Source organism: Diplotaxodon limnothrissa, linkage group LG8 (assembly GCF_057381915.1).
Source record: "Diplotaxodon limnothrissa isolate DT_005_m linkage group LG8, D_limnothrissa_male_GT1.1, whole genome shotgun sequence".
Taxonomy (NCBI): Eukaryota; Metazoa; Chordata; class Actinopteri; order Cichliformes; family Cichlidae; genus Diplotaxodon; species Diplotaxodon limnothrissa.
In genome coordinates this window covers 13,343,158-13,367,999 of record NC_140603.1, presented here as the reverse complement: position 1 = coordinate 13,367,999, position 24,842 = coordinate 13,343,158, and the positions used below count along the sequence as shown (strand labels likewise).

General features: G+C 42.0%; 3 protein-coding genes across 3 annotated transcripts; all 3 read left to right on the top strand.

Annotated features, from left to right (window-relative positions):
- Nucleotides 1-10,118: 10,118 nt before the first annotated feature.
- Nucleotides 10,119-10,964, top strand: LOC146626441 (gap junction delta-3 protein-like). Its single transcript, XM_085360557.1, has one exon. The coding sequence runs from the start codon at nucleotides 10,119-10,121 to the stop codon at nucleotides 10,962-10,964; it is 846 nt and encodes a 281-aa protein (XP_085216683.1).
- A 3,403-nt stretch (nucleotides 10,965-14,367) lies between these two features.
- LOC146626440 (gap junction delta-3 protein-like) lies at nucleotides 14,368-15,234 on the top strand. Its single transcript, XM_085360556.1, has one exon. It carries the CDS (start codon nucleotides 14,368-14,370, stop codon nucleotides 15,232-15,234), a length of 867 nt encoding a protein of 288 aa, XP_085216682.1.
- Nucleotides 15,235-23,789: 8,555 nt separating this feature from the next.
- LOC146626439 (gap junction delta-3 protein-like) lies at nucleotides 23,790-24,638 on the top strand. Its single transcript, XM_085360555.1, has one exon. It carries the CDS (start codon nucleotides 23,790-23,792, stop codon nucleotides 24,636-24,638), a length of 849 nt encoding a protein of 282 aa, XP_085216681.1.
- Nucleotides 24,639-24,842: the final 204 nt, after the last annotated feature.

The following is a 24,842-nucleotide window of genomic DNA, read 5'->3' as shown; positions in this document are numbered from 1 at the left end:
TCCCCTTTGTTTGTGTGAATGTTGGCATTTGGTTTTTGTGTTTCAGAAGTCAAGCCTCAACCTTACCTGCCCACACATTTCCAGACTGTGGCTAATTACTGTGTTGACTTTGCTGATTGCTTGTTGGCTTCTTAAGGCTGAGGAGTTCCTTCAGTTGACCCCAGGCTGTTGCACCACTCAGTGTAGCTTCGTTTGCATGCTACACTACCAGTGGGCGAGGACCCTCTGCCTATGGTGAAGAGAGAGAATGGCTTCCTGAGTGTTCTAGGCTTTATTAAACTGCCTCAAATAAATATACTTATATATTTCCGGTGCTTTTAACACCACTTTTAAGTCCACTTTGCCAAACTCTTTATTGACTTTCTGGTCCAGATCTAAAAGGAGAGTGTGCTGGAGCCGATGCTAAATGGCACAAAGAAGGTTTCTCCTCTCATCACAGACTATAAGGACTACTTCAGGGCATGCTCTGGATCAGGGCATCACTGAGCTCCTGGACAAACTGAGGTGCAACCTGACAGAATCAGATGGACTGAAACAAAATGACCCACATGTCAAATGTCAGTGTTTATCGTCCTCTTCCTTGCATGAACAAGGAGATACTAGTCCTGCTGGTGGATTAAAGCATCCCCAGGCTTCTACCTTTCTACCTATAAAACCCGGAGAGCAGTCAAATGGTGGAAGTGGAAGCTAAATTGGCTAGTCATTCATATGTATATTAGGCTGTTAAGTAGGAATTCTGGAGGGAGGGGAGTGGGGGTGTGTGATTGAGGGGGTGGGGGAGCTGCTAAAAGCTGTGAACTTCCTTTTGTGTTTCATCTTGATGCATTCTCAATCATCCAGGGAAATAAATCTCCAAAAGTCACCAATTTGGAGTGTTTCAGTTTGCCGTCTTAGGGAGAAATCAACACACATGGGTGTATTTCCTTTGTTGCTGAGATTTATTGATAAAAACAGTACAAAAAAACCAACCATTTGTACACATATTTACAAATAATAATAAAAAGTGAGTGAGTACATTTCAACATTATACCAGTGGTCTGATTGATGCCACAATGGAGCAAATCGAGCAACCGGACCTCCTCTCCAAGGAAAGAAAATTCATCGCCCTGAAGAATCCTCTGGTGTACGGACCTCCTCTCCAAGGAAAGAAAATGCAGAGAAGACTCACCACTCAGCAGGCCTTGGAAATGATCCTGACGGAAGTCGACCCTTGTGACTCGGATGGAGAAGACCTAGCAGTTCAGCCGGATTCGGACTCAGAGCTGTCTGATCAGTCTTCCGGTTAGTTTCATTTCATGTTATTTCCTTTTTCATTTCAAACAAGTAAGTGGATGTAGTTAGTAAGTAAGATATTTCAGACATTATTCTGATACAGAGGAGGAGATACTGGAATTATAATTAGTATCTATGCATGCATTTGTGATTTTGTTTGACCTTCCCATTTTGCTCACAATTTGAATTTGTTCACACTGCAGATGAGGAGACTGCTTCTCCACCGAAAAAGAGACCTTGTTTGGGGACTGAGACAGCGAAAGATGGCACAGTGTGGCGTGAAGAACATGTGGGGACCTGTCTCCCTTTCACCCCAATAGAAGCGTACGCTGCAGATGGAGAGCCAACGGCTAAGGCCAGGAGAAGTATCTCGAGTCGCCTTCAGAGCTTCCTGAAGCCCACAGATAATTGGAACTATGGCACGAAACCGCTTCCAAGACATCATGCAACACCTACGCTTTGATGACAAGTCCACCCACAGTGATCGAGCAAAGACTGATAAGTTCGCTGCAATTTCCAGTGTGTGGGGATCATTTGTCACCAACTGCATCACGTGCTACAACCCTGGTCTACATATCACCGTTGATGAACAGCTTTTCCCATCAAAGACTCGGTGCTGTTTCCTGCAGTATATTGCAAGTAAACCGGACAAGTTTGGGATCAAGTTTTGGGTGGCCTGCGACCTAAAATCCAAGTACATTTGCAATGTCTTCCCATATCTTGGCAAGGACCCCAATCGTCCCACTGGGGAGAGACTTTCTGAAAATGTAGTAATGAGGCTGATGGAACCATTCCTAGACAAGGGCAGAAATGTTACCACGGACAATTTCTTCACATCGCTTTCACTTGCGCAAAAACTTCTTGGACGGAAAACCACCATCCTCGGCACAGTCAACAAGATTCGCAGGGAAATTCCTCAATCCACTAGACAGACAGATTGCAATGAATTCACCACTCAGGTATGTTGCAGGTCTTTTGTGGTTCTATGTTTATGTGTTTCATTGTGTGTAAAAGGGCTATGGAAATAACAATTTATCTTATTTCTTAGGTGTTTTCAACCTCTGCTGCCACGCTGACGGCGTATGCGGCCAAACGGAAGAAGACAGTCTATATTCTTAGCAGCATGCACAGCGTGGTTCAGACTGATAACACTACCAAAAGGAAGCCAAACACTGTCACCCTTTACAACAAAACAAAGTGTGGCGTGGATGTGATGGACCAGATGGTTCGGGAGTACACTGTCCGCAAAGGAACACGGCGCTGGCCAGTCGCCGTGTTTTATAACATGATTGACATGGCAGCACTGAATGCACATGTGCTGTATCAAGCATGCTCCGGGACGAAGGAAAGACGGGTGGACTTCCTGGTGGAGCTTGCAAGGGAGTTGGCTCGCTCTCATGTAGCTGCGAAGAAGGCAAGAAAAGATCAGTTGCTTCGGACACAACCCTCCACACCGAGCCCTGGAAAAAGGGCCACGTGTCAGGTCAAACACAGATGCAAAAAAAATCAGGCCACTGTGCGATGTGTTCACTGCTACAGGTACACATGTGGTAAATGCAGACGACAGATACCGTGGCAGTGCCAGGATTGTGAGTGATTGCTGAAAATGTTGAAATGTACTCACTCACTTTTTATCATTATTTGTAAATATGTGTACAAATGGTTGGTTTTTTGTACTGTTTTCATCAATAAATGTCAGCAACAAAGGACATACAAAGGACATGTGTTGATTTCTCCCTAAGATGGCAAACTGAAACACTCCACTCCCCCACCCCCTCAATCACTCACCCCCACTCCCCTCCCTCCAGAATTCCTAGGTAACGACCTAATATACATATGAATGACTCCAGCATTTGACTGACTGCTCTCCGGCTTTTAAAGGTAGAAACGCAAAATGATGACTCCGCGGGGGTCTAAGGTAGAAAACCAAAATGACTGCTCTCCGGGGGTCTAAGTGTTAAAGACCTTCTACGACCCTCTCCACCTCTGCTAGACTAAGTAACTGGCTCCTGGAATCTCCTCCATGCTTCTGATCAGATATATTAACATTGTGCATGTGTGTGTCGAGAACAACTAAAAGAAGGAAGCGATACCTGTTCTGCATAAATGGGCTACGATTCAACCCAGTCGAGGCTTCGGCAGACAAGATTTTTAGCCACAACAAACGTCAACAATCGTGTGTTGTTTATTTGTTTGTTAATTTATTTCGATCATGTAAACAATATAAGGGTACATTTAGCAAAGAAAAGAAGAGAAAAAAAATACTATACAAATAAAGTTAATTTATTTCAATATTGCTTCATCTGTTCCGATTCAGTTACACATCGAAAAGGAGTGGGAAGAAGTACACACTCATTTAATCCCACCCCTTTGCCATAAGCTATCAGTCAATATATAGTCAGCTTCCTTACTGATATAATCTGTAGTAAAAATAGCAAACAGACTTCTGATAATATATACATCACATGACATTTTCGAAATAGAGACATTCACTGAATTTCAACATTTTTCCTTTCTTTATAATTCAAGAAAATCATATCTTTATAACTCTTTTTGAGCTGCTTTATGTTTAGATGTTGCTTCCACTCCATATTCAAACTGTTCCACAGCTTCAGTCTATGCACAGAAACACAAAAGCTTTTTCTTGTAGTACGTCCCTTCACAATTTTGAAGTTACAAAAACCCCTTAAATTATAAATTCCTTGTTTAAAAAGAAAAACATACTCTCAGTATTACCTGGCAGTTCCTTGTTTTTTGCTTTGAATAGAATTTGTGCTGTTTGGAATTTCACTTGATCAGCCAATTTCAATATTTCAGACTGCAAGAAAAGTGAGTTTGTATGATCCCTATAACCTGCACTGTGGATGATTCAAACTGTTTGTTTTCTTCTTTTATTTGAAGAGTAAAAAGTGAATGTAATGTACTTTTATGTAATGTAACGTACTGTACTCTGCACAATAGCTTAAGTAAGGTGAAACCAGTGAACAGTAGATAATATGAAGTGATGTCCCGTCTAATACCTGCTTTCCCTTGTTTAGGATTCCAATGCTTGATTCTTTGGAATGAATATATCTTACGTGAGCTCTCCAGTTAAGTTTTTCATGTATTATTACCCCTAGAAATTATTATAATTTATTTGAATCTTAGCATTTGTATTTAAACTACTATTTCCAAACAACGTAATTTTAGTTTTATTCAAATTTAATGATCATTTGTTGTTTTTAATCCAGAATTTTACTTTAATTATTTCATTAGTCATCTCATCCAGTAAATGCTGCAGATCATCACCAGAGCAGAAAACGTTTGCAAAGAGTACCATTTTTAATACTCTGGACACTTTACAAGTGTCATTGATGTGTAAGTTGAAGAATTTTGGGCCCAAAACTGACCCTTGGGGTACACCACAAGCAATGTCCATACACAAGGAGCAACAGCCATTTAATTTCACAAGCTGCTTCCTGTCACTTAAATAACTCAGAACCCAATTTAAAACTACCCCTCTGACACCATAATGTTCCTTTCTCAAGTCTATGAATAGCCCAGCCACGTGTTGTTTTTTGTAATAAATAAATATTTTTGGCAGAATTGTATATTGCTTGTGTACAACTTAGATTTCTCCATCCATCCATCTATATCTATATATTTATTTCACAATAGTAGATATTTATTTTGAACCAGTGTACACCTGTCTTGTGGAAAACTTAGTCTGACATGGATATTACAGCATATCAGAGCCCTTAAAAATGTTGATAATCATACATAAGTTGTGAAGATTTGCACTTTAACTGTAAAGTTTGTTAAAGTTTCACAAAGAAACCCATTCTTATGCAAAGCAGCATCAAAAACAGCACCGCTCTTTGGTTCATGCCCGTTACCAAGAAAGCCAAGAAAATCCTGGGGTCAGATGATGAGGGTTAAGATAAGATAAGATAACCTTTATTGATGGCCTGTCTGAGTGTTAAATGGAGATAGAGGAAGTGGATGTGCCCACAGAGTGCAGAGTGAACATAAAACTAAAGGTGAATCTGCTGATGAACCAGACTGCTGTCTCTGCTAATGGATTTCAGAATGATTGTTCTTTTGAAATAAAAAAAAGAAAAGAAAAGAAAAGAAATAAAAAGAAATCATAGCACATTTATATTTGGCGTGGGTTTTTTATCACTGCAACCAGTGCTCCTTGCACCGAGAGGGTCTCTTCATTGGACACCAATGACTTCGAAAGGGAAAGCAAAGCTCCAGAAAGAAAAAGGAGCTCAGTGACGACGCTGACAACTTCTCAGATAAACTCATATCACGCCTTGAAGCCAAGACAACTGCTGGCACCAAGATCAATTTTTACAGTTCAACTCTCAGTGATATTTTCTATTATAAGATGAGATAAACTTTGTGACACCCCCTGGGTCTGGGTGCAGTTCCCCCCTCCAGGGGCAAGGGTACCTAGATCCGGTTTGTAGAGTACGCTTGGGGAGTGTGATCGTGTGTACTCTTTATGTCTGTCTCCACGTTGGTTGAGTGTGGAGTAAGTGCATATGAGAGCATGAGGGTGGGAATGGATGTTTGTGTCTGTGTGTGCCTGTATGTCTGTGTCTATATTTTTATATGTTAGGAGGTGGTCAGAGGAGGCAATAGCGGAACTACAGGGCTGTTTCGAGGTGACCGACTGGGAAACACTCTGTGAGCCTCACGCCGAGGACATCAATGGGCTTACTGAGTGTATCACAGACTACATAACTTTCTGCACCGACTCCATTGTTCCAGCTCAGACTGTTCATTGTTACCCAAATAACAAGCCGTGGGTGACTAAGGACATCAAAGCCCTCCTCAACAACAAGAAGAGGGCTTTCAGAGGGGGCAACAAAGAGGAGGTGAGGAAGGTCCAGGTGTTACTAAAGGACAAGATCAGAGAGGCTAAGGACAATTACAGGAGGAAGCTGGAGTGGAAACTCCAGCAGAACAGCATGAGAGAGGTGTGGAGGGGCATGAAGACCATCACTGGATTCAGGCCAACCAACAGCAGGGGAGCTGAGGGAGGTGAGAATAGAGCCGACGAGTTGAATCTGTTTTTCAATAGATTCGACACCACAGTGTCTGCTCCCACCCCCACAACCTCACCTGCAGTCAGCCTGGAATCCAGAGCCACACCACTGTGCCAGCCTCTCTCTTCACATGGCGCTGTTGCCTCCTGTGAGAGTCCTGACACCCCTCCCCCACCCATCACCTTCACTCAATACCAGGTTGAGATGCAAATGAGGAGACTTCACTCAGGCAAGTCTGCTGGACCAGACGGAGTGAGTCCCCTTGTCCTCAAGACCTGTGCCCCCCAGCTGTGTGGAGTCTTTCATAAACTGTTTATGCTGAGTCTGAGTCTGCAGAGGGTCCCGGTGATGTGGAAGACATCATGCCTCGTCCCTGTACCAAAGACGCCACGTTCCAGTGGCCCCCAGGATTACAGGCCTGTGGCACTGACCTCTCACATCATGAAGACCCTGGAAAGGCTCATCCTGGACCAGCTGCGACCCATAGTAAGACCACATCTGGATCCCCTTCAGTTCGCTTATCAGCCTCGTCTCGGAACTGAGGACGCCATCATCTACCTGCTCAATCGTGTCTACACCCATCTGGACCAGCCGGCGAGCACTGTGAGGGTCATGTTTTTTGACTTTTCCAGTGCTTTCAACACCATCAGGCCGACCCTCCTGGGTGATAGGTTAGCAGCGATGCAGGTGGATGCTTCTCTGGTGTCCTGGATTGTTGATTACCTGACAGGAAGACCACAATATGTACGTCTCCCACAGTGTGTGTCTGACAAGGTGATCAGCAACACAGGGGCACCACAGGGGACAGTCCTCTCCCCCTTCCTCTTCACCCTCTACACCACAGACTTCAGCCACTGCACAGAGACCTGCCATCTTCAGAAGTTTTCTGATGACTCTGCGGTGGTTGGATGCATCAGCAGGGATGATGAGACAGAGTACCGGGCTGTGGTCGACTCCTTTGTCACGTGGTGTGAGCAGAATCATCTGCAGCTCAACGTGGCAAAGACCAAGGAACTGATCGTGGACTTCAGGAAGACCAGGAAACACTTGACCCCTGTTTCAATCCAGGGGGTCAGTGTTGACATTGTGGAGGACTATAAATACCTTGGAGTACACATTGACAATAAACTGGACTGGGCTAAAAACACCACAGCACTTTACAGGAAGGGCCAGAGTCGTCTCTATTTTTTGAGGCGACTGAGGTCCTTCAACATATGCCGGAAAATGCTGAGGATTTTCTATGAGTCTGTTGTGGCCAGTGCGATCCTCTATGCTGTTGCATGCTGGGGGAGCAGGCTGAGGGTCGCAGATGCCAACAGACTTAATAAACTAATCCGTAAGGCCAGCAATGTTGTGGGGATGGAGCTGGACTCCCTCAAGGTGGTGTCGGAGAGGCGGATGCTGTCCAAGATAAAGACAATGTTGGATAACACCTCCCACCCACTCCATGACATGCTGGTCAGTCACAGGAGCACGTTCAGTGAGAGACTGAGATTACCGAAAAGCACCACTGAACGACACAGGAAATCATTCCTGCCTGTGGCCATCTCCCTGTACAACGCATCCACTTAACACACTGTTTGCTGCTACAGCTACACATGTTTCTTTTTCTTTCTTTTTCAGCTATTTATTTATGAGTGACTTATGTATGTATGTATGTATATATATATATATGTATATATTGTAATATTCTTAGTTAGTGTATTGTCTGTCTTGTCTTAATGTTGGTTTATAATGGAGCACTGTAACAAAAAATAATTTCCCCCAGGGATCAATAAAGTATTCTGATTCTGATTCTAATTCTATATGTCAGGTTGGGTATCAGACGCCACCTCTCTGGGGACATCTCAGGCCCTCCAAGGTTTGGAGGCCTATCTCCACCCACCACCACTTCCCCTGCCAGTGGCGGACTCCCTCAGACATCGGTGCGTTGGTGGTTCTTTGTGTCTGGGGGTGGGCGTCCGGGTACACACCGGCTCACTCCTTGGCGGCCGCTTATCGGGGCCTGGAGCCTGGGGCTCGCTCGGGCCACTTCGGAGGTGGGGTGCCCCCGGCCTCTCGGCCTGGGGCTCGGTCACTCAGGCACAGCTGGCTGCCGGCGGAGCTCACGGGCGCGTCACTGCAACTCCCCCTGGCTTCTGCTCCGCGGCTGCTGAGTGAGCCCTCATCTGGGACTCTCCTCAGCTCTTACTGGGACAGTGGCGCGGCTGCCCCTCTGTTGGTCTTCCTTGGTCTCTTGTGTTCTGGGGGCCTCTGGATGTCTGGAGTTTTGATCTCCTCCATACCTGCTTCATACCCTGGTGGACGGGGCTGTGGCCCCCCCACACTCCCTAGCAGATCGTTACATGGAGAAACCTTTGGAATGCAAGCATGCTGATCCACACAGGTATGCACACAGGTGTACACACGGGTATTCACAGACGCGGACTACAGCTTTCTTGGCTGCTGCCTCAAAGCACATTGTGCGCTGTCTATCTTGCGTGCTGCACAATATCGTTTATTATTTAGTATCTACTGATATCTACTGCTAGCTAGTTTATTGTGATGGTGCTGGGTTTTTTTTATTATGTTGCTCTTTGTTGTTTGCTTTCTCTTCTGTTTTTTTTCTCCATACAGGTGACCCAGGTGTTTTTTTTTTTGTTTTTGTTTTTTTTCTTTCTTCCCCCCCTACTCACCGTCTCTTCTCCCCTCTGGTTTTCTTTCTCTCCCTCTCTTTCTTTCATTCTTTCTCCCTGTCCTATCCCCCAGTCATGTCTGTCCCGTTTGTAGCAACTGAAAATAAAATAAATTCATAATTATAATAAAGGTCAATCAAATGGACCAATATGGCAAGGCCATGATGATCCACTTGGTAAAATAAATCCGCTTGGCATCTTTCTTGGCCTTAAGACAACAATTCTGATGGCTAAAGATCCAAACGGGACACACAAAAAAAAAAAAAGAGATAAACTTTGTGAATCCCATGCAATGTTTATGTGTGACGTTAGACCCAAATGACAGAATGAATAAACTAAAACAAACCTTTATTTCAGTGAGGCACAAGTCCAGGAGGCAACTAATAGCACAGACAGTGGAGGAGAAAAACAAAAACTATGGACAAATAGCACAACGTGACAAAAACGCACAAACAGGCTGAGGGTTTAAACGGACACACTGATGTACACAGAGACATGGGGAAAACTGCGGTACAAGACAGCTGAAAGGAATCATTGACGATGAGATAGAGGAAGTAAAAGCACATACTAGACACAAAGATGCTACCAAACACAGTGGATGCGAAAAATAAAACAAAGTAGAGAATTTCATATAACCACAAGTTGGTACAACTGAAAGGCAAATCAATGTTCAACCCATTTTATCTTGCCATCACTGTCATCTCTGGAACATAGCCGAGTCAGTATATTTCCTCCAGAGTCAATTTCAAAGAGTCAAAACCACGTATATATCCTAAAATAGAAAGAAATTTGGAGCAGTTGACTCTATAATGTTAGTGGGTAAGAGTTTCTTAAAGGCTCGTAAGCTGCTGTTATTGTTTTATTTCTTTAATGATATTGTTGATAGTCTTTGCAGGTTCTTCTGTAATGTTTTATTTTTGGTTTAAGGCCGCTGGAGTATGAACTCAGTCAACACTTAGGATGGATAAGCTACCTTTGATCACTTTTATTGGGTACGGTCTCACTGTGAGTCATATATTGGAGATTATAATAGCAAGAATTCTAGTTTCATTTTTAAAACAAAGGCAGCCTTTGCTCTGAGACAGACAGCTGAACAAGCCTCCAGACTTCCAAAAGGCCTGACAGAGCTGCAGCCATGGGTGAGTGGGACTTCATCGGTGGATTCTTTAAAGACCTCCAGACCGAGTCGCCGATGCTGGGTCGTTTCTGGCTCGTCCTCATGCTGGTGTTTAGGATAGTGATCCTGGGAACTGTGGCCAGTGACATGTTTGAGGACGAGCAGGAGGAATTTACCTGTAACACCCTCCAGCCAGGATGTAAGCAGGTGTGTTATGACTTAGCTTTCCCCATCTCCCAGTACAGATTCTGGGTGTTTCATATAGTCCTCATCGCTACACCTTCTCTGCTTTACCTCGTGTACGCCACACACCAGCATAACAAGAGTGCCAACCCCTCTCCATCGAAGAAAAGGAGCAGCAGGGAGAACAGAGAAGAAAAAGCTTTAAGGACACTCTACATTATCACTCTGATCTCCCGCATAGTGGCAGAAATCGGCTTCTTATTTGTCCAGTGGTATCTCTACGGCTTCAAGGTGGAGGCCCAGTTCCCATGTGACCGATTTCCCTGCCCCTACACGGTGGACTGCTTCACCTCCCGACCTGCAGAGAAAACAGTCTTCCTCCTCTTCTACTTTGCTGTAGGGGTGATATCAGCATTTTCCAGCGTTGTGGAGCTTCTCTATAGCTCTGGGAAGTGGTTTTGCTCAAATCAGAAGAAATTGGATCTGTATGACCAATGTGACTGCGAGAACCTCCACAACCTCAAGCAAGAGGAGACAGAGACGTCAGAAAGCACAGCCAGCAGTGCGAGAGCAAAGAAGGGATCAGTGAGAAGCAGCTACAGTCGAAAGGTCTACAGCAGTGGTCACAAGTGCAAAAGTCCACCAGGAAAATATGTGAGCGCCTCGAGGCTTACATTGTGAGAGGACTGACTGCAATCACAGCAAGTGTGATTCAGAGTCTTTTCTATTTTAAACCTGTGACTACATCTCTAACTCCATTTCATTTGAAATGATTTCACTGTTGATGTGTTAAACAGTATTTACAGTGGGACACTTTACAAGGATTGTTTGGAAAATGAGCAAAGAAAACACTGATGATAAGAAGGATGCGTGCAAGACGTTGTTTAAATGATTAAAGGCTGTAAACAGTTCAGGAAGGAAATGTTTTTTGGACTACGCTTGATAAACTTGTTTAATGCTGATTGTTTTGTTTGTAACTGTGTCCCTTTTGTAGCTGCCAGAGGCAGAAACTCTAACTCAGCAGAGGATTCAGGTTGTACTGATAGGAAAAATAAGCACGGCAGTCTTTCAGACAAAATTTCTATTAATTTGACAGTTCCTGGTGAGCCACACTGACCGAATTTAGCTGTTTTTTTCTTGACTAGATCTCAAATCTTTCTTATTTTGCTCACCATCAATCAGCAGTATCAATAAAAAAATAAAAAAATAAATAATAAGCACATGGACTTATTTTGGAAAGGTCAGCTTTCCAAGGTCAAAGCTGACCTTCAAAACATTTGAGCTGAATTTATTTTAAAATTGCTGAATGTTTGGTGAAAAAAAAAAAGAGTTGAATGAGCAGAAATATAAACATGTTAAAAGCTAAAATTCACAGAGACGAAGTTTCAACGTTGGAAAGTAGTTGAATATTTTTTTAAATGTACCTGACTAGAATAGATACAAACAATAAAGATTTTGATCTCAATACTGTGAATAAATCATCAAAGTTTTAGTAAAACCCTTGCACTTGTTTTTACAAATTACCTCGGGCTAGCTTAGCACAGTTTAGAAACATAATGTACATAAAGAGATTAACCAAGTGCACAAGAACTGCAATCAGAGCTGTTTATGAACTGCAGAATTTACACTGTATGGGAGCGGAAGTGTTTGCTAAAGGACATTAATGTTTCTACCAACAATGGTAGCACACTTAATAAAAGTGGCAGAACAGGAGTAGCTCAAGAAAAAAAAATTAAATACACCACATCCCAAAAAGGTGATTCTGTTCATCTGGATGTAGTGTTTTTGGTGGGAGAAACATTTTGTCACATATCCGAGGGACTTCTTCAGTCTCAGCTGACTGCAGGCTTGCCGACTTTATAAACAGTACATTTGCATAATGACTATAATTAGCACCGCTGACAAACAATGGGCTGTGAGATCAGTTCCTTGACCATTAATATGGAAATTGTCATGTCGATTGATCAAAAACCACCAATCAAAGACCAATGATCCAAGACCATGAGTACCATTCACAGAGTTGGGGAATGGCTGCAATCACACAATTATAAGATGGTGAAAGATGTACCCTTAGGCCCCCTCTTCTATTCAGAGATGGTCTTTCCCTTTTCATGTACATGGACTCCTTGAATCCTCAATCAAACCAGCGTTCCTCCCTGTCCAGGATGTGTACATCCTCATCATTGAAAGAGTGTCCACTGGCCTGTAGGTGTAAATAGACTGCAGAGTCCTGACCTGGTGAGGTAGCTCTACTGTGTTGTGCCATCCCCTTGAGCAGAGATTGTTCGGTTTCCCTGATGTATAAATCACAGCAATCCTCCTGCTACTTAACAGCGTACACTACATTATTCTGTTTGTGTCGGGAGAACCGATCCTTGGGGTGGACCAATTTTTGGCGCCGTATGTTTTGAGGTTTAAAAGCCACAGTGTTTAGAGAAAATGCGTCTCAGCTGTTCCTATACTCCTGACACATAAGGGATCACTAAGATTTTTTGCTTAGGCAGCAGTTAATCTCTCCTGGACTGCCTGAAGCATTCTTTAGGTGCCTTCCCAGCGTTTCTCCCACTGATCAGCTTTTTGGGAACTCCTTAACTGGATTATAAAGCATGCATCAAGATATATTGCACATCATAAATCTAGCCTTAAATAAGATAAGGTAAACTTCAATGTTCAGTTATGCATTTTAACAGGTCAGTAATGCATCAACACTAATCCTGGTCAGTCTTCCCAGAATGACCATCTTATGATGAACCATGTCAACAAGGCAGAACCATGGCAGACATTCTGCTGCCCTCTACTGTCCAAAGTGATACACATCGACTTGAAACACCAAACTAGAAGGACATGTTATAAATCATACCAGCACAAAAACAGAGTGAAATGTACAGAAACACAAGCATATGCTGCATAATTAATTCACAAAAGTGACAGCATATTTGTGTGGGTCACAGTGGCGTGGACAGTGCCAGCCTTCCATGCCCCATGCTCAGATCACCAGGCACTTTACAAACTACATGACCTCTAAATACGCTTGTTTTTACGGTTTGTGTGATTGAGTGGCAGCCTAGCATAAAATAACCTTCAAATTACCATTAAAAATATATATAAGTTACAAGTGTTAGAACCACAGAATGCTAGTGTGATGAGTTTGAGAAACTCAGCGTAAAACCAAAGAGGCTCAACCAAAGAAACCAGCTGCATTCAAGAAGAAGGCTGCAGGTATCAACACAAAGCTGTTCGGCTCAATTAGAGCTATGTGCTTTTTTATAACGCAGATGTTGGTTTGGTCTTATAACAGTCACATGTAGATTTGAACACAGCTGTTAAAAAGGAAAAAAAGAGAGTACAGAAACCTTTGATTACAAGAAAAAAAATATCCCTCAGTGACGACTGATAGTAGCTCATCAAATAACCTCATATAACGCCATATCGAGACGATTGCTGGCGCCAAGGTCAGTTTTTATACTGAACTCTGAAAGATGGTTTCGTTTTATGTGTTATATGATAAGATAAACTTTACTGATTCCATCTCATCTTTGCATGTGAAGGTGGACCAAAACAGCTGTGGAAAAACACTACAGTACAACAAAGAACACAAGCAGGCTGGGGATTTAAATAGACACATGATATAAAGAGGGAGATGGAAAACGCCAGGGTATGACACACAGCTGAAATCAATCAATGATAATGAGACAGAGGATGTCCAACTAAATACTAGACACAAAGACAAAGGCTAGAGAACACCAGTGACGCCAAAGATCATGATGCCTGTGAAGGCTGCTGTTATTGTTTTATTTCTTTAATCAGATACTTGAGTTGCTGTCTTTGCAGGTTCTTATGTGATGTTTCATTTTTTATTTCAGGCCACTGGAGTATGAACTCAATCAACACTTAGGATGGATACACCTTGACGCTACCTTTGATCACTTTTATTGGGTACAGTCTCACTGTGAGTCATATATTGGAGATTATTATAACAAGAATTCTAGTTTCATTTTTAAAACAAAGGCAGCCTTTGCTCTGAGACAAACAGGTGAACAAGCCTCCAGACTTCCAAGAAGACAGACCTGACAGTGCTGCAGTCATGGGTGAGTGGGGCTTCATCGGTGGATTCTTCGATATCCTCCACACCGAGTCGCCGATGCTGGGTCGTTTCTGGCTCGTCCTCATGCTGGTGTTTAGGATAGTGATCCTGGGAACTGTGGCCAGTGACATGTTTGAGGACGAGCAGGAGGAATTTACCTGTAACACCCTCCAGCCAGGATGTAAGCAGGTGTGTTATGACTTGGCTTTCCCCATCTCCCAGTACAGATTCTGGGTGTTTCATATAGTCCTCATCGCTACACCTTCTCTGCTTTACCTCGTGTACGCCACACACCAGCATAACAAGAGTGCCAACCCCTCTCCATCGAAGAAAAGGAGCAGCAGGGAGAACAGAGAAGAAAAAGCTTTAAGGACACTCTACATTATCACTCTGATCTCCCGCATAGTGGCAGAAATCGGCTTCTTATTTGTCCAGTGGTATCTCTACGGCTTCAAGGTGGAGGCCCAGTTCCCATGTGACCGATTTCCCTGCCCCTACACGGTGGACTGCTTCACCTCCCGACCTGCAGAGAAAACAGTCTTCCTCCTCTTCTACTTTGCTGTAGGGGTGATATCAGCATTTTCCAGCGTTGTGGAGCTTCTCTATAGCTCTGGGAAGTGGTTTTGCTCAAATCAGAAGAAATTGGATCTGTATGACCAATGTGACTGCGAGAACCTCCACAACCTCAAGCAAGAGGAGACAGAGGAGAAAGCAGCAGTAAAGATGACATCAGAAAGCACAGCCAGCAGTGCGAGAGCAAAGAAGGGATCAGTGAGAAGCAGCTACAGTCGAAAGGTCTACAGCAGTGGTCACAAGTGCAAAAGTCCACCAGGAAAATATGTGAGCGCCTCGAGGCTTACATTGTGAGAGGACTGACTGCAATCACAGCATGTGTGATTCAGAGTCTTTTCTATTTTAAACCTGTGACTACATCTCTAACTCCATTTCATTTGAAATGATTTCACTGCTGATGTGTTAAACAGTATTTACAGTGGGACACTTTACAAGGATTGTTTGGAAAATGAGCAAAGAAAACACTGATGATAAGAAGGATGCATGCAAGACGTTGTTGTTTAAATGATTAAAGGCTGTAAACAGTTCAGGAAGGAAACGTTTTCTGGACTACGCTTGATAAACTTGTTTAATGCTGATTGTTTTGTTCGTAACTGTGTCCCTTTTGTAGCTGCCAGAGGCAGAAACTCTAACTCAGCAGAGGATTCAGGTTGTACTGATAGGAAAAATAAGCACGGCAGCCTTTTAGAGAAAATGAATATTATTCTTGTAGTTCCTGGTGAGCCACACTGACTGAATTTTCTTGTACTGGGTTTCAATTCTTTCTTATTTTGCAGTATATCTGATGATGGCCATCATTGTTTTGGGCCAGAATTTTGTGGCAATCAACAACCTCAATCAGATTATGACCTCACTAGTGCATTGGTCGCTTTAGGTACCCATCCATTTAAAGGTAGATTGGAGGTTTATCCAGCTTGGGCGTTAACTGACTTCATATTCCGGTTGCCCGGAATCAAAAATGAAACACTGCATTAGAACACGTAGAGATATCAATTCTATGATATCACTAAAGTAATAAAACATTAACAGCAGCGTATAATACATACCTGCTTCTTTATCTTCTTACAAATTGTAAGAAACAGTTATAGGCTAACACTGTATACACTGTGTATACTGATGCAGGTTTCTCTCCATTTTAGGATTTATAAATACCCACTGCCCACTTCTTTCTGTCATTTAATGGTCGGGCATTGTACAGCTACAAGCATTTCACCCCCATGTCATACTGTGTATGGTTGTGTGTGTGTGTGACAAATAAAATTTGAATTTATTTGAATTTGCAGTATTCTCCTGTACTAGGTGTTGCCACTCAGGAGAAGTCAAAATTTCTCAAACTATTGTAGCATATTGTAGCATATCCTCTGTATAATCTGTGAATATCTAAGTTTCTCTACTGACTGATTAAAACATCATTAAAAAACAACAATGCTACCCCGGCCAGTGGCAGAAATGGCGGCTAGCAACAGCGGACGTGACTTTGTCGTACGGTATGGTCCTCATGATCCTGTAAAAGTTATTAAAAAGGAGAGGACACATGCTACCTTTTGCCTGGTTAGCCTTGCCAGAGTCTTTGCTTTCTTTGTTACGTAATTCATCCACATGGTTTCTATTACTTTTGTTAACCATTTTTATGAATTAGCTCAGGTTAGCTTAGCATATTTTACAAGCATAACACACAACAACATTTGAAACAAAAGAAACTAATCAGGGATATTTTCTGTGCTTCTGTACACATTACTGACCTTAGAAAAATCAGAAATAATGAGCAGAAGAAACATGCCGATGTTAGCCTGATCAGTCTTGCTAGGATAGCGATCTCATGACACCAACGGAAACAAGGCAGACCTATCCACAGGTTTCTGTAAGAGCGTACGTAGGCTGCCATGACAGACCACTACTTCCGTTGTCCGGTTTTATACTTCCGGTTACTCAAAGCGAGACCCAGCGTTCAGTCGTTGCTAACAACAAAATCAGTTACTTTGTGCGGTAATAAGTGGCTTTACCTGTTCGAAGATGAGCTCGGGTTCAACGTGTGCTGTCGTCGGCTGCCACAATAATTCAAGAAAACTGAAAAACGCATTAGAAACATTTTGCCTTGAGCATCAACAACTTAGAAAGGCCTGTCCGTGCCCACCGCCCTACGCACTGCACTCTATGCCGCGGAAGGAGGATCGGAAACTGGCGTGGCTGGCAGCTTTAAGACTCAAACACCCTCCAAAGAGAGTTTATGTTTGCTCCTTTCATTTTATCGATAAAAAGCCCACAGAGCTACACCCCGACCCGGAGCTTTATCTGGGCTATGACCGACCCCCACCGAAGAAAAGAAGAAGGCTCACTCGGACCACTTTGAGTGTGACAGCTTCCAGTAATACGAACAAAAACACAGAATCTGTACCCGGTAAGTGAAAGTGTAAATGTGGTTTGCCACCGTTTCGCATTTTAAACACGCAATTCTTTACTTTTACTAAATAATAGCCTATGGTGAATGGCGTTAGTATCAGCACTAGCTGGTTATTAGCAGCAAAGTCTAAATTTTAACGAAAGTTTATAATAATAATAATAATGCCAAAAGATTAGCTCCAAGGGCTGTAAAAGTCTTAGGTTTGTGTTTATAAAGAACATGTTTTTTCAAGTCGAGAAAACTCAAGTAAAAAAGTTAAAGGCAACCTTTGCAAAAATACCAACAGTTGTGACTTTTTTTAGAATGTAAAATAAAATCTAATCACATTAATTGAATAAAATTGTGACAAATTTTTAGGGGACTTAGGAACATTTTATGTTGACATTTATGATTTTGCATTTGTGTGAAAAAATGTAGAATGAGAAATTTCACTCAAATATAATAAGCTAAGTGACACTTTACAGTTTCTCTTATGCTAACAGTTTGACTGTACATCTGATCATATTTTTGTCTTATTCAGACTCCACAGTGTTACGTTCAGTGGAATTAGACCAGGCCAGCATCTCCACACAACCCCCTGAGCCACATCTGCACTCAGTCCACACACAGTGGGAGGATCCTTCGCAACAAGACCATCAATACTGCAACAGGTCTCGCAGAAAAGATGTGCAGGATAAGATGACTCAGTGTGATGAAGTTGCATATTTCATTCTTCAAAATGATGCAGACGCTTTGCTGTACACTGGGATAGCCTTAGAAACATTTAACACACTTGTGTCGACACTGGAAGGATATGACAACAATGAATTTACCATGCCTGTCCGAGATCAAGTCCTCATGACACTTATGAAATTAAAGAGTAACCGTGTAATAGGTGACCTAAGCCGCCAGTTTCATATATCACAAAGCATGGCCAGCAAGATCATCTCACACTGGTTAGACAAGCTGGAGGAAGTTCTCCGACCATTAATTCCATGGCTGCCAAAAGAAACTATTCAAGCAACTATGCCTGAAGCCTTCAAGAAGAACTTTCCAAATAGTACATGCATTATAGACTGCAGTGAGACCCTTTTACAGAAACCCAGAAATCTGGGCTCAAGAGGGGAATCATACAGCCATTATTATTCACACAACACAGTCAAATATTTGGTTGCTGTTGCACCATGTGGACTAATCATGTTTGTGTCTGCGGCATATGGCGGCCGATGTAGTGACAAATTTATCACAATGGACTCTGGAATATTAACATACCTAAAACCTGGTGATGAAGTCATGGCAGATAGAGGTTTTACAATTAAAGACTTACTCTTTGAGAGAAAAGTTAGATTAGTAATACCCGCTTTCACAAAAAAACGTAGACCGCTAACTGAGGAACAGGTAACATACACACGTCGGATTGCAAATGTAAGAATCCATGTTGAAAGAGCAATCAGATGCTTGAAAGTCTACAAAATACTTTCACAAATTGTTCCTATAAGCATGGCTCCTAAAGTAGACAAGATACTGAGAATATGTGCTGCTCTAGTGAACTTAAGAGAGGATCTCATTCGTGATACACAATAATTGTGTATGTTATGAACAATTGTGGACTCGGGGATATTAAGATGGTTACTCAGGACATAAAGTTGCGTAGTGTAATGTAATTATTTTAAAATTTGATGTACATATATGTAGAGAGTAAATAATTCCAGGTCTCACTTTTTTATCTTGTGTTCTAGATGAAAGGTTATGTGATACAGTGTGTGTGTGCGTATGTATGTATGTATGTATGTGTATATATAAAACAATTGCAATCAATCAATTGAACAATTATTACTTTTTTATTCAACCACAATGTGATAAATTTCTTAAATGAAAAAAAAATGTTTTTCTCAAATCTACAATAATTAGTTGTGCATTCTTGACATTTTTTTGTGTTGGAAGATTACAGAAATACAGAACTATTCACAACATTTAATGTTGTCAGTTTGTCATTCATTTCCCACCATATGTTACAACTACGTACATTTTAGTTGTATTGAAATATTTAACAGATTTCATATTGAATGTCTCCTTTCATTCACAAGACAGAGACCAAACTCTGCAGACATGTTGGTGTCTGACTGTCCCATTTATAGTTGTAACATGTATTAAAGCTTGCCCATTATCTTCAAGTATCTCTCATTTAACTGAAACCGTCCTGCTGCATACTCCTCTACAAGTCGAGGTAAGAAATATGAGAAGTAAAACCCTCTCAAGCGTTTTACTTGTTCCTTTACAAATGCTTCATCATATTGCACTGTAAATGAAACATGCTCAGTAGGTGTCCAGATCACAAGTGTGGCAGTCTTGAGCCCTGTGCAAAACATTGTAAGTTGCACTTGCATGTAATAGCCTCTGCTGCCAGTTTTCTGCAGCTGCAGTTCTCCATCTACCAGTTTGATATCGCTGCATTTCTGGGTAAGCTGCTCCGTGAGTGAAGGATAAGTCTGCACAGGACATTTTATTTCTAGAAGCACATCTGAGTCAATGACCCCGTCAGGACTCGCAGAGAGCCATGGCTCCTGGATGCTGATAACACTACCCATGTGAAGGATGTTCATACCCTGTTCTTTCAGCTGATGACAAGCTTTAACTTCATTTTCTTTACCATAGTTTGTTTCATAATTCCCACGAAAGGAAGGGTACATGTGCTCAGATAAAAATTTGTCATTTTTTGTGGTGGCACGTACTGGAACTTTTTTAGCAGAGCTTGCTGTAAGTCTGATTTTCCTGCAGTTGTGCCACAAATCAGATGCACTTTGCTCTTTTGTTTCTTCTTGTAATTGTTCTGCTTGCTCTTCAGAAACTTGAATGTATGCCTGGTAGAATGCCCTGCATGGATTACAGCTTAGTTTGTAACTGTGTGCTTGGTGTGGCTGAAAAAATTGCTCATCAACTTTACTGTTGCGGTGAGGACCTGCAGATGGCGAGGCATTGTAACACTTTCCAATTAATGTGTTCTTGAGGAGGAAAAGTGGCTTCACTGGTGCTTTGCTAACACTGTCAATAAAGTCTTGATGTGTAAGGTGATATGGTGTGTTAGGGAGAGATTGTGTCACTGCAGTCCGGGAGTTCACATCGTACTGCTGCTCTGCCCTGTGATGTCTGAAGTTTATCTGGCTTAGACGTTTAGGTTCAAGGTTCTTTGCTGTCCCTGCATTCCACCTGCGCTGCTCGTCTGTACACGCAAGCCCTGTCTTTCCACTGATCGCAGCATTCTGCACCTGTAACAAACATTAATAGTTTTTTCTCACTGTCAATACTCAAGATTTAACATAACGAGGAAGTTTACACTAACAAAAGCAGTACACGGTTGGTGTCCTGCATGTTATAGATATGACCCTGGGTCAATACACCTGAATCATATCCAAAACAGATATAAACACTGGCAAAGTCACCCATATTATCCATTTCATATTAATAGTCAGTTACTTTTTGATGCAGAAATATACATCCACAGTCTAATTTTTTTCAAAGTAGTGTGTGTGTACAAATATACATATATATAAACAAACATGTATTATACTACTCTGTGTCACTTCTTATAACTATAGTTTTTCTTGTCTTGTAAATTTGACCTTAATGTTCAGTCTTTTATTTTTTTTATATTTTATCTTCATGTGATTGTACAGCATACAGCCCACACAAAGTTAACGAGTGGCTTTCACATGTAAACAGTGCTCCACGTAATACTTGGCTAGATGGCAGTAGCGTGACTCCTTAATCACAGCCTTTGACCAGTCCAGTGTTTCTGTTTCAGTGATTTAAACATTGTGATATCCAGATAAGTGATATACCTTCCACAGAATAGCAGCCGCATGGCTACATGATCTCCCTAATCCGGCGATACAGGAACAGCCGACTGTCTCCACTACTCCACTTTCTCTTAGCATTGCCCATGCTAAGTGTTTCGCTTGATTAATACTCTGGCTCGGCTCTACAGCTGCTTTAAGAAAAATAAAGTCGCCTTGTTTGTTGAGCAGTACTTTATCAATTTTGTTGCTGTGCAGGTAATTATACGCCTCGGTGCTCTTGTAATTACGTAATTCCTCGCCATCAACGCCTTCGGAAAATACAAGGTAATTAATAATGTCGATGTAGCTAACATCGGGCCATAGTTTCATGTCATCTACCCACTCCGTGAGAAGTGACGGGTGAGGCACTGCAACTGAACTGTCCTCGCTGCTTTTTAAAACATCTTTACTGTGTATCCACCTTCGATGTGTTGCCATTTACTCCAGGTAAAACAAACTGCAGTGAGAGAAATCTTTATTAACAGTGAAGGTGTAACCCCGCAACTGTCAACAACAGCGCAAGCGGAAGTAAAAAACCGGCTTCCGCTATGAATCGGGGTAATGGCGCGAAATCAGAAATACTGTGGATAGTAGGCATTCTGCTGCCCTCTGCTGTCCATAGTGGTACACACTGACTTGAAACACCAGACTTGTACGGCTTTATAAATCATACCAGCATGCAAACAGAGTGAAATGCACAGAAACACATGTATATACTGTATAATGAATTCACAAATGGACTGTGCCAGCCCTCCTGCTCTTCACCTCGTTCAGGTCAACAGGCGCTTTATAAAATACATGCCCTCTAAAGGTGGTGTTCATAAAGTTTGTGTGACTGAATGGCAAACAATTTAGTATTTGTCATGTCCTCTGCTGACAGTATGGTTAATTTTAACTTTTGTTGGAAACTAACTATAAATCAGTGTTCTGCACTTGGACAATTCGGCCGCTAAAGCTGCAGATATCTTGCACTACTTACTTCGCCTACCATGTTTTCTCAACTGTGGAAAACCTGCTTAAGAATAACTGTAACAAGAACATTCCTATCACCCTCACTGTGCTGATGCGTGGTGTTGAAGGCATTCACACAGGCTGGACCACAAAGATTCCCAACTGCAAAATATGTGAGACTATTAGTAACATCCACTGTGTGCTCGACAGAGGACCCTCTGCCCATGTTGACGACAGAGAACGGCTTCTCTGGCTCCGGCCATGTTGTTTGATCTGAAGTTCAAAACTATGTTCTTACAGCTTTCAAACGACAGAGACTTACTGAATAAATGGACCAGAAATCTGTGTGACATTAAAAAAAAATCAGATTCACTGTTTCAAAATAAAGATTCTCATCATATCAAAGAGAAGAAAAAAACCCTCTTGTTTTAGGCTTATTTCCTCTTAGCTTCTCGAAATGTGTTGTGCAATCCGCTTGTTTATGTTAATTGTACAGTAAGTTGGAAGTCGTGTCACGGGTTGATTGTGGGCTGTTTCATGTAACCTGTTAAATATTTTGCTTCTGGGTAATATTCATGTTGAATGTAGAGGGAGGAGCAGCCAACATTCGATGCGCTGGGTGTCATGACGACACAGCACTCAGAAATATCTACATGTAAGTAATGTTTTATTATCAAGGAGTATCTGGAGAATGTTGTGACTGTATTAAGGATGTAATATAGAGGATGAGAGAGGATTAGCAAGAAGCAAGGGAGGGAAGCTATGAAGAGGATGAAGAGTGGAAACGTCGTTAGTCTAGATGACATACTTGTGTAGAGAGGGGAATGGAGTTTTAAACAGGTTTGGACACGTGAGAGGACGACTGAGGAACAGAGAAGGTTGATTGTTTTTCCCTGATTGGTTATACCTCAAAAGTAGATGATATATAACTTAAAAGGTTTTTTTTTTCAATTAACTACTACTTAAGTACTCAGTAATTAAGTTCTGATCAAATTTGGACAAATGCCATATCCAGGGTCACAAAAGAAATATTTTTAATCTAACAACTTAAAACCAAAAACAAAAAATGAGTTTTGATTCTGGTTCTTGTTGACTAAAATAAGAAACTACATGTATAATTTTTATATTTAACAAAACATGTTATGCTGTGATCAGGAAACATGTTGGTACAACTTTAAAGATATTCTTCCGTCCAGTAAAGGAAACTTTTTTTAAAAATACTAATCAAGATTTTGTCTTTCTTAAATAAACAAATACAAAAAGAAAATCTATGCTCAACCTGTTTTGTCTTGGCAGAACAGACATCTCTAAATCATAGGTGAGTAGTTCAACCAGTCAGTATAAGACACATTTTCAAATCCTACATTTGAGACAACACTGCATCGGTAGACTCCAGACTATTAGCTTGTTAGTTTCTTACAATTTCTTTGAGCTGATGTGTTAACTAAAGGCAACAGAAATTGAGAATTATTGTAGGCTTTTAGTTTAAGCCCACAGGACTCAGTCAGCACCTAAGACGCAAATATCCTGAGCCCACTTTTGACCAGATTTGGTTTCACTTTGAGTGAAAGTCATGGATTGGAGATTATGATAACAAGCATTCTGGTTTCATTCTTAAATCAAAGGTGGCGAATCTGAGACGGATCGGAGAACAAACCTCTGGACCTGACAGTGCTGCAGTCATGGGTGAGTGGGGCTTCATCGGTGGATTCTTCGATGCCCTCCAGACACACTCGCCGATGCTGGGTCGTTTCTGGCTCGTCCTCGTGCTGGTGTTTAGGATAGTTATCTTGGAAACCGTGGCCAGTGACATGTTTGAGGACGAGCAGGAGGAATTTACCTGTAACACCCTCCAGCCAGGATGTAAGCAGGTGTGTTATGACTTAGCTTTCCCCATCTCCCAGTACAGATTCTGGGTGTTTCATATAGTCCTCATCGCTACACCTCCTCTGCTTTACCTCATATATGCAACACATCAGCATCACAAGAGAGCCAACCGCTCCTCGTCGAGGAAAAAGACCAGCAGGGAGAACAGAGAAGAAAAAACTTTAAGGGCACTCTACATTATCACTCTGATCTTCCGCATAATGGCAGAAATTGGCTTTTTATTTGTCCAGTGGCGCCTCTACGGCTTCAAGGTGGAGGCCCATTTTCCATGTAGTCGTTCTCCCTGCCCCCTGACAGTGGAGTGCTTCACTTCTCGACCTGCAGAGAAAACAATCTTCCTCCTCTTCTACTTTGCTGTAGGGGTAGTATCAGCATTTTCCAGCATTGTGGAGCTTCTCTACAGCTCTAGGAAGTGGTTTTGCTCAAATCAAAAGCACTTAGAACTAGATGACCACTGTGACTGCGAGAACCTCCTCAACCACAAGCCAGAGAAGACAGAGGAGAAACCAGGAGAAAAGACAAGCAGTGTGCAAGTGAAGAAGGAATCAGTGACAAGCACCTCCAGTCGAAAGGCCTCCAACACTGGGAACAGGACCAAGAGTCCAAGAGGAAAATATGTGAGTGGCTCGAGGCTTACAGTGTGAGAGGACTCTGAATCACACATGCTGCTATCACTGCATCCTCTCTTTCTATTATAAATTTGTGACACATTTCTAATTCCTTCGTGCTGCTTCACTTAAAATTGAAATGATGAATAATTTCACAGTTAAGGAGTTTTTCCATGGAACATATCACAAGGAAATGCTTAAGATCAGGAAATGAGCAAATGCAACAAAATGATAAGACGA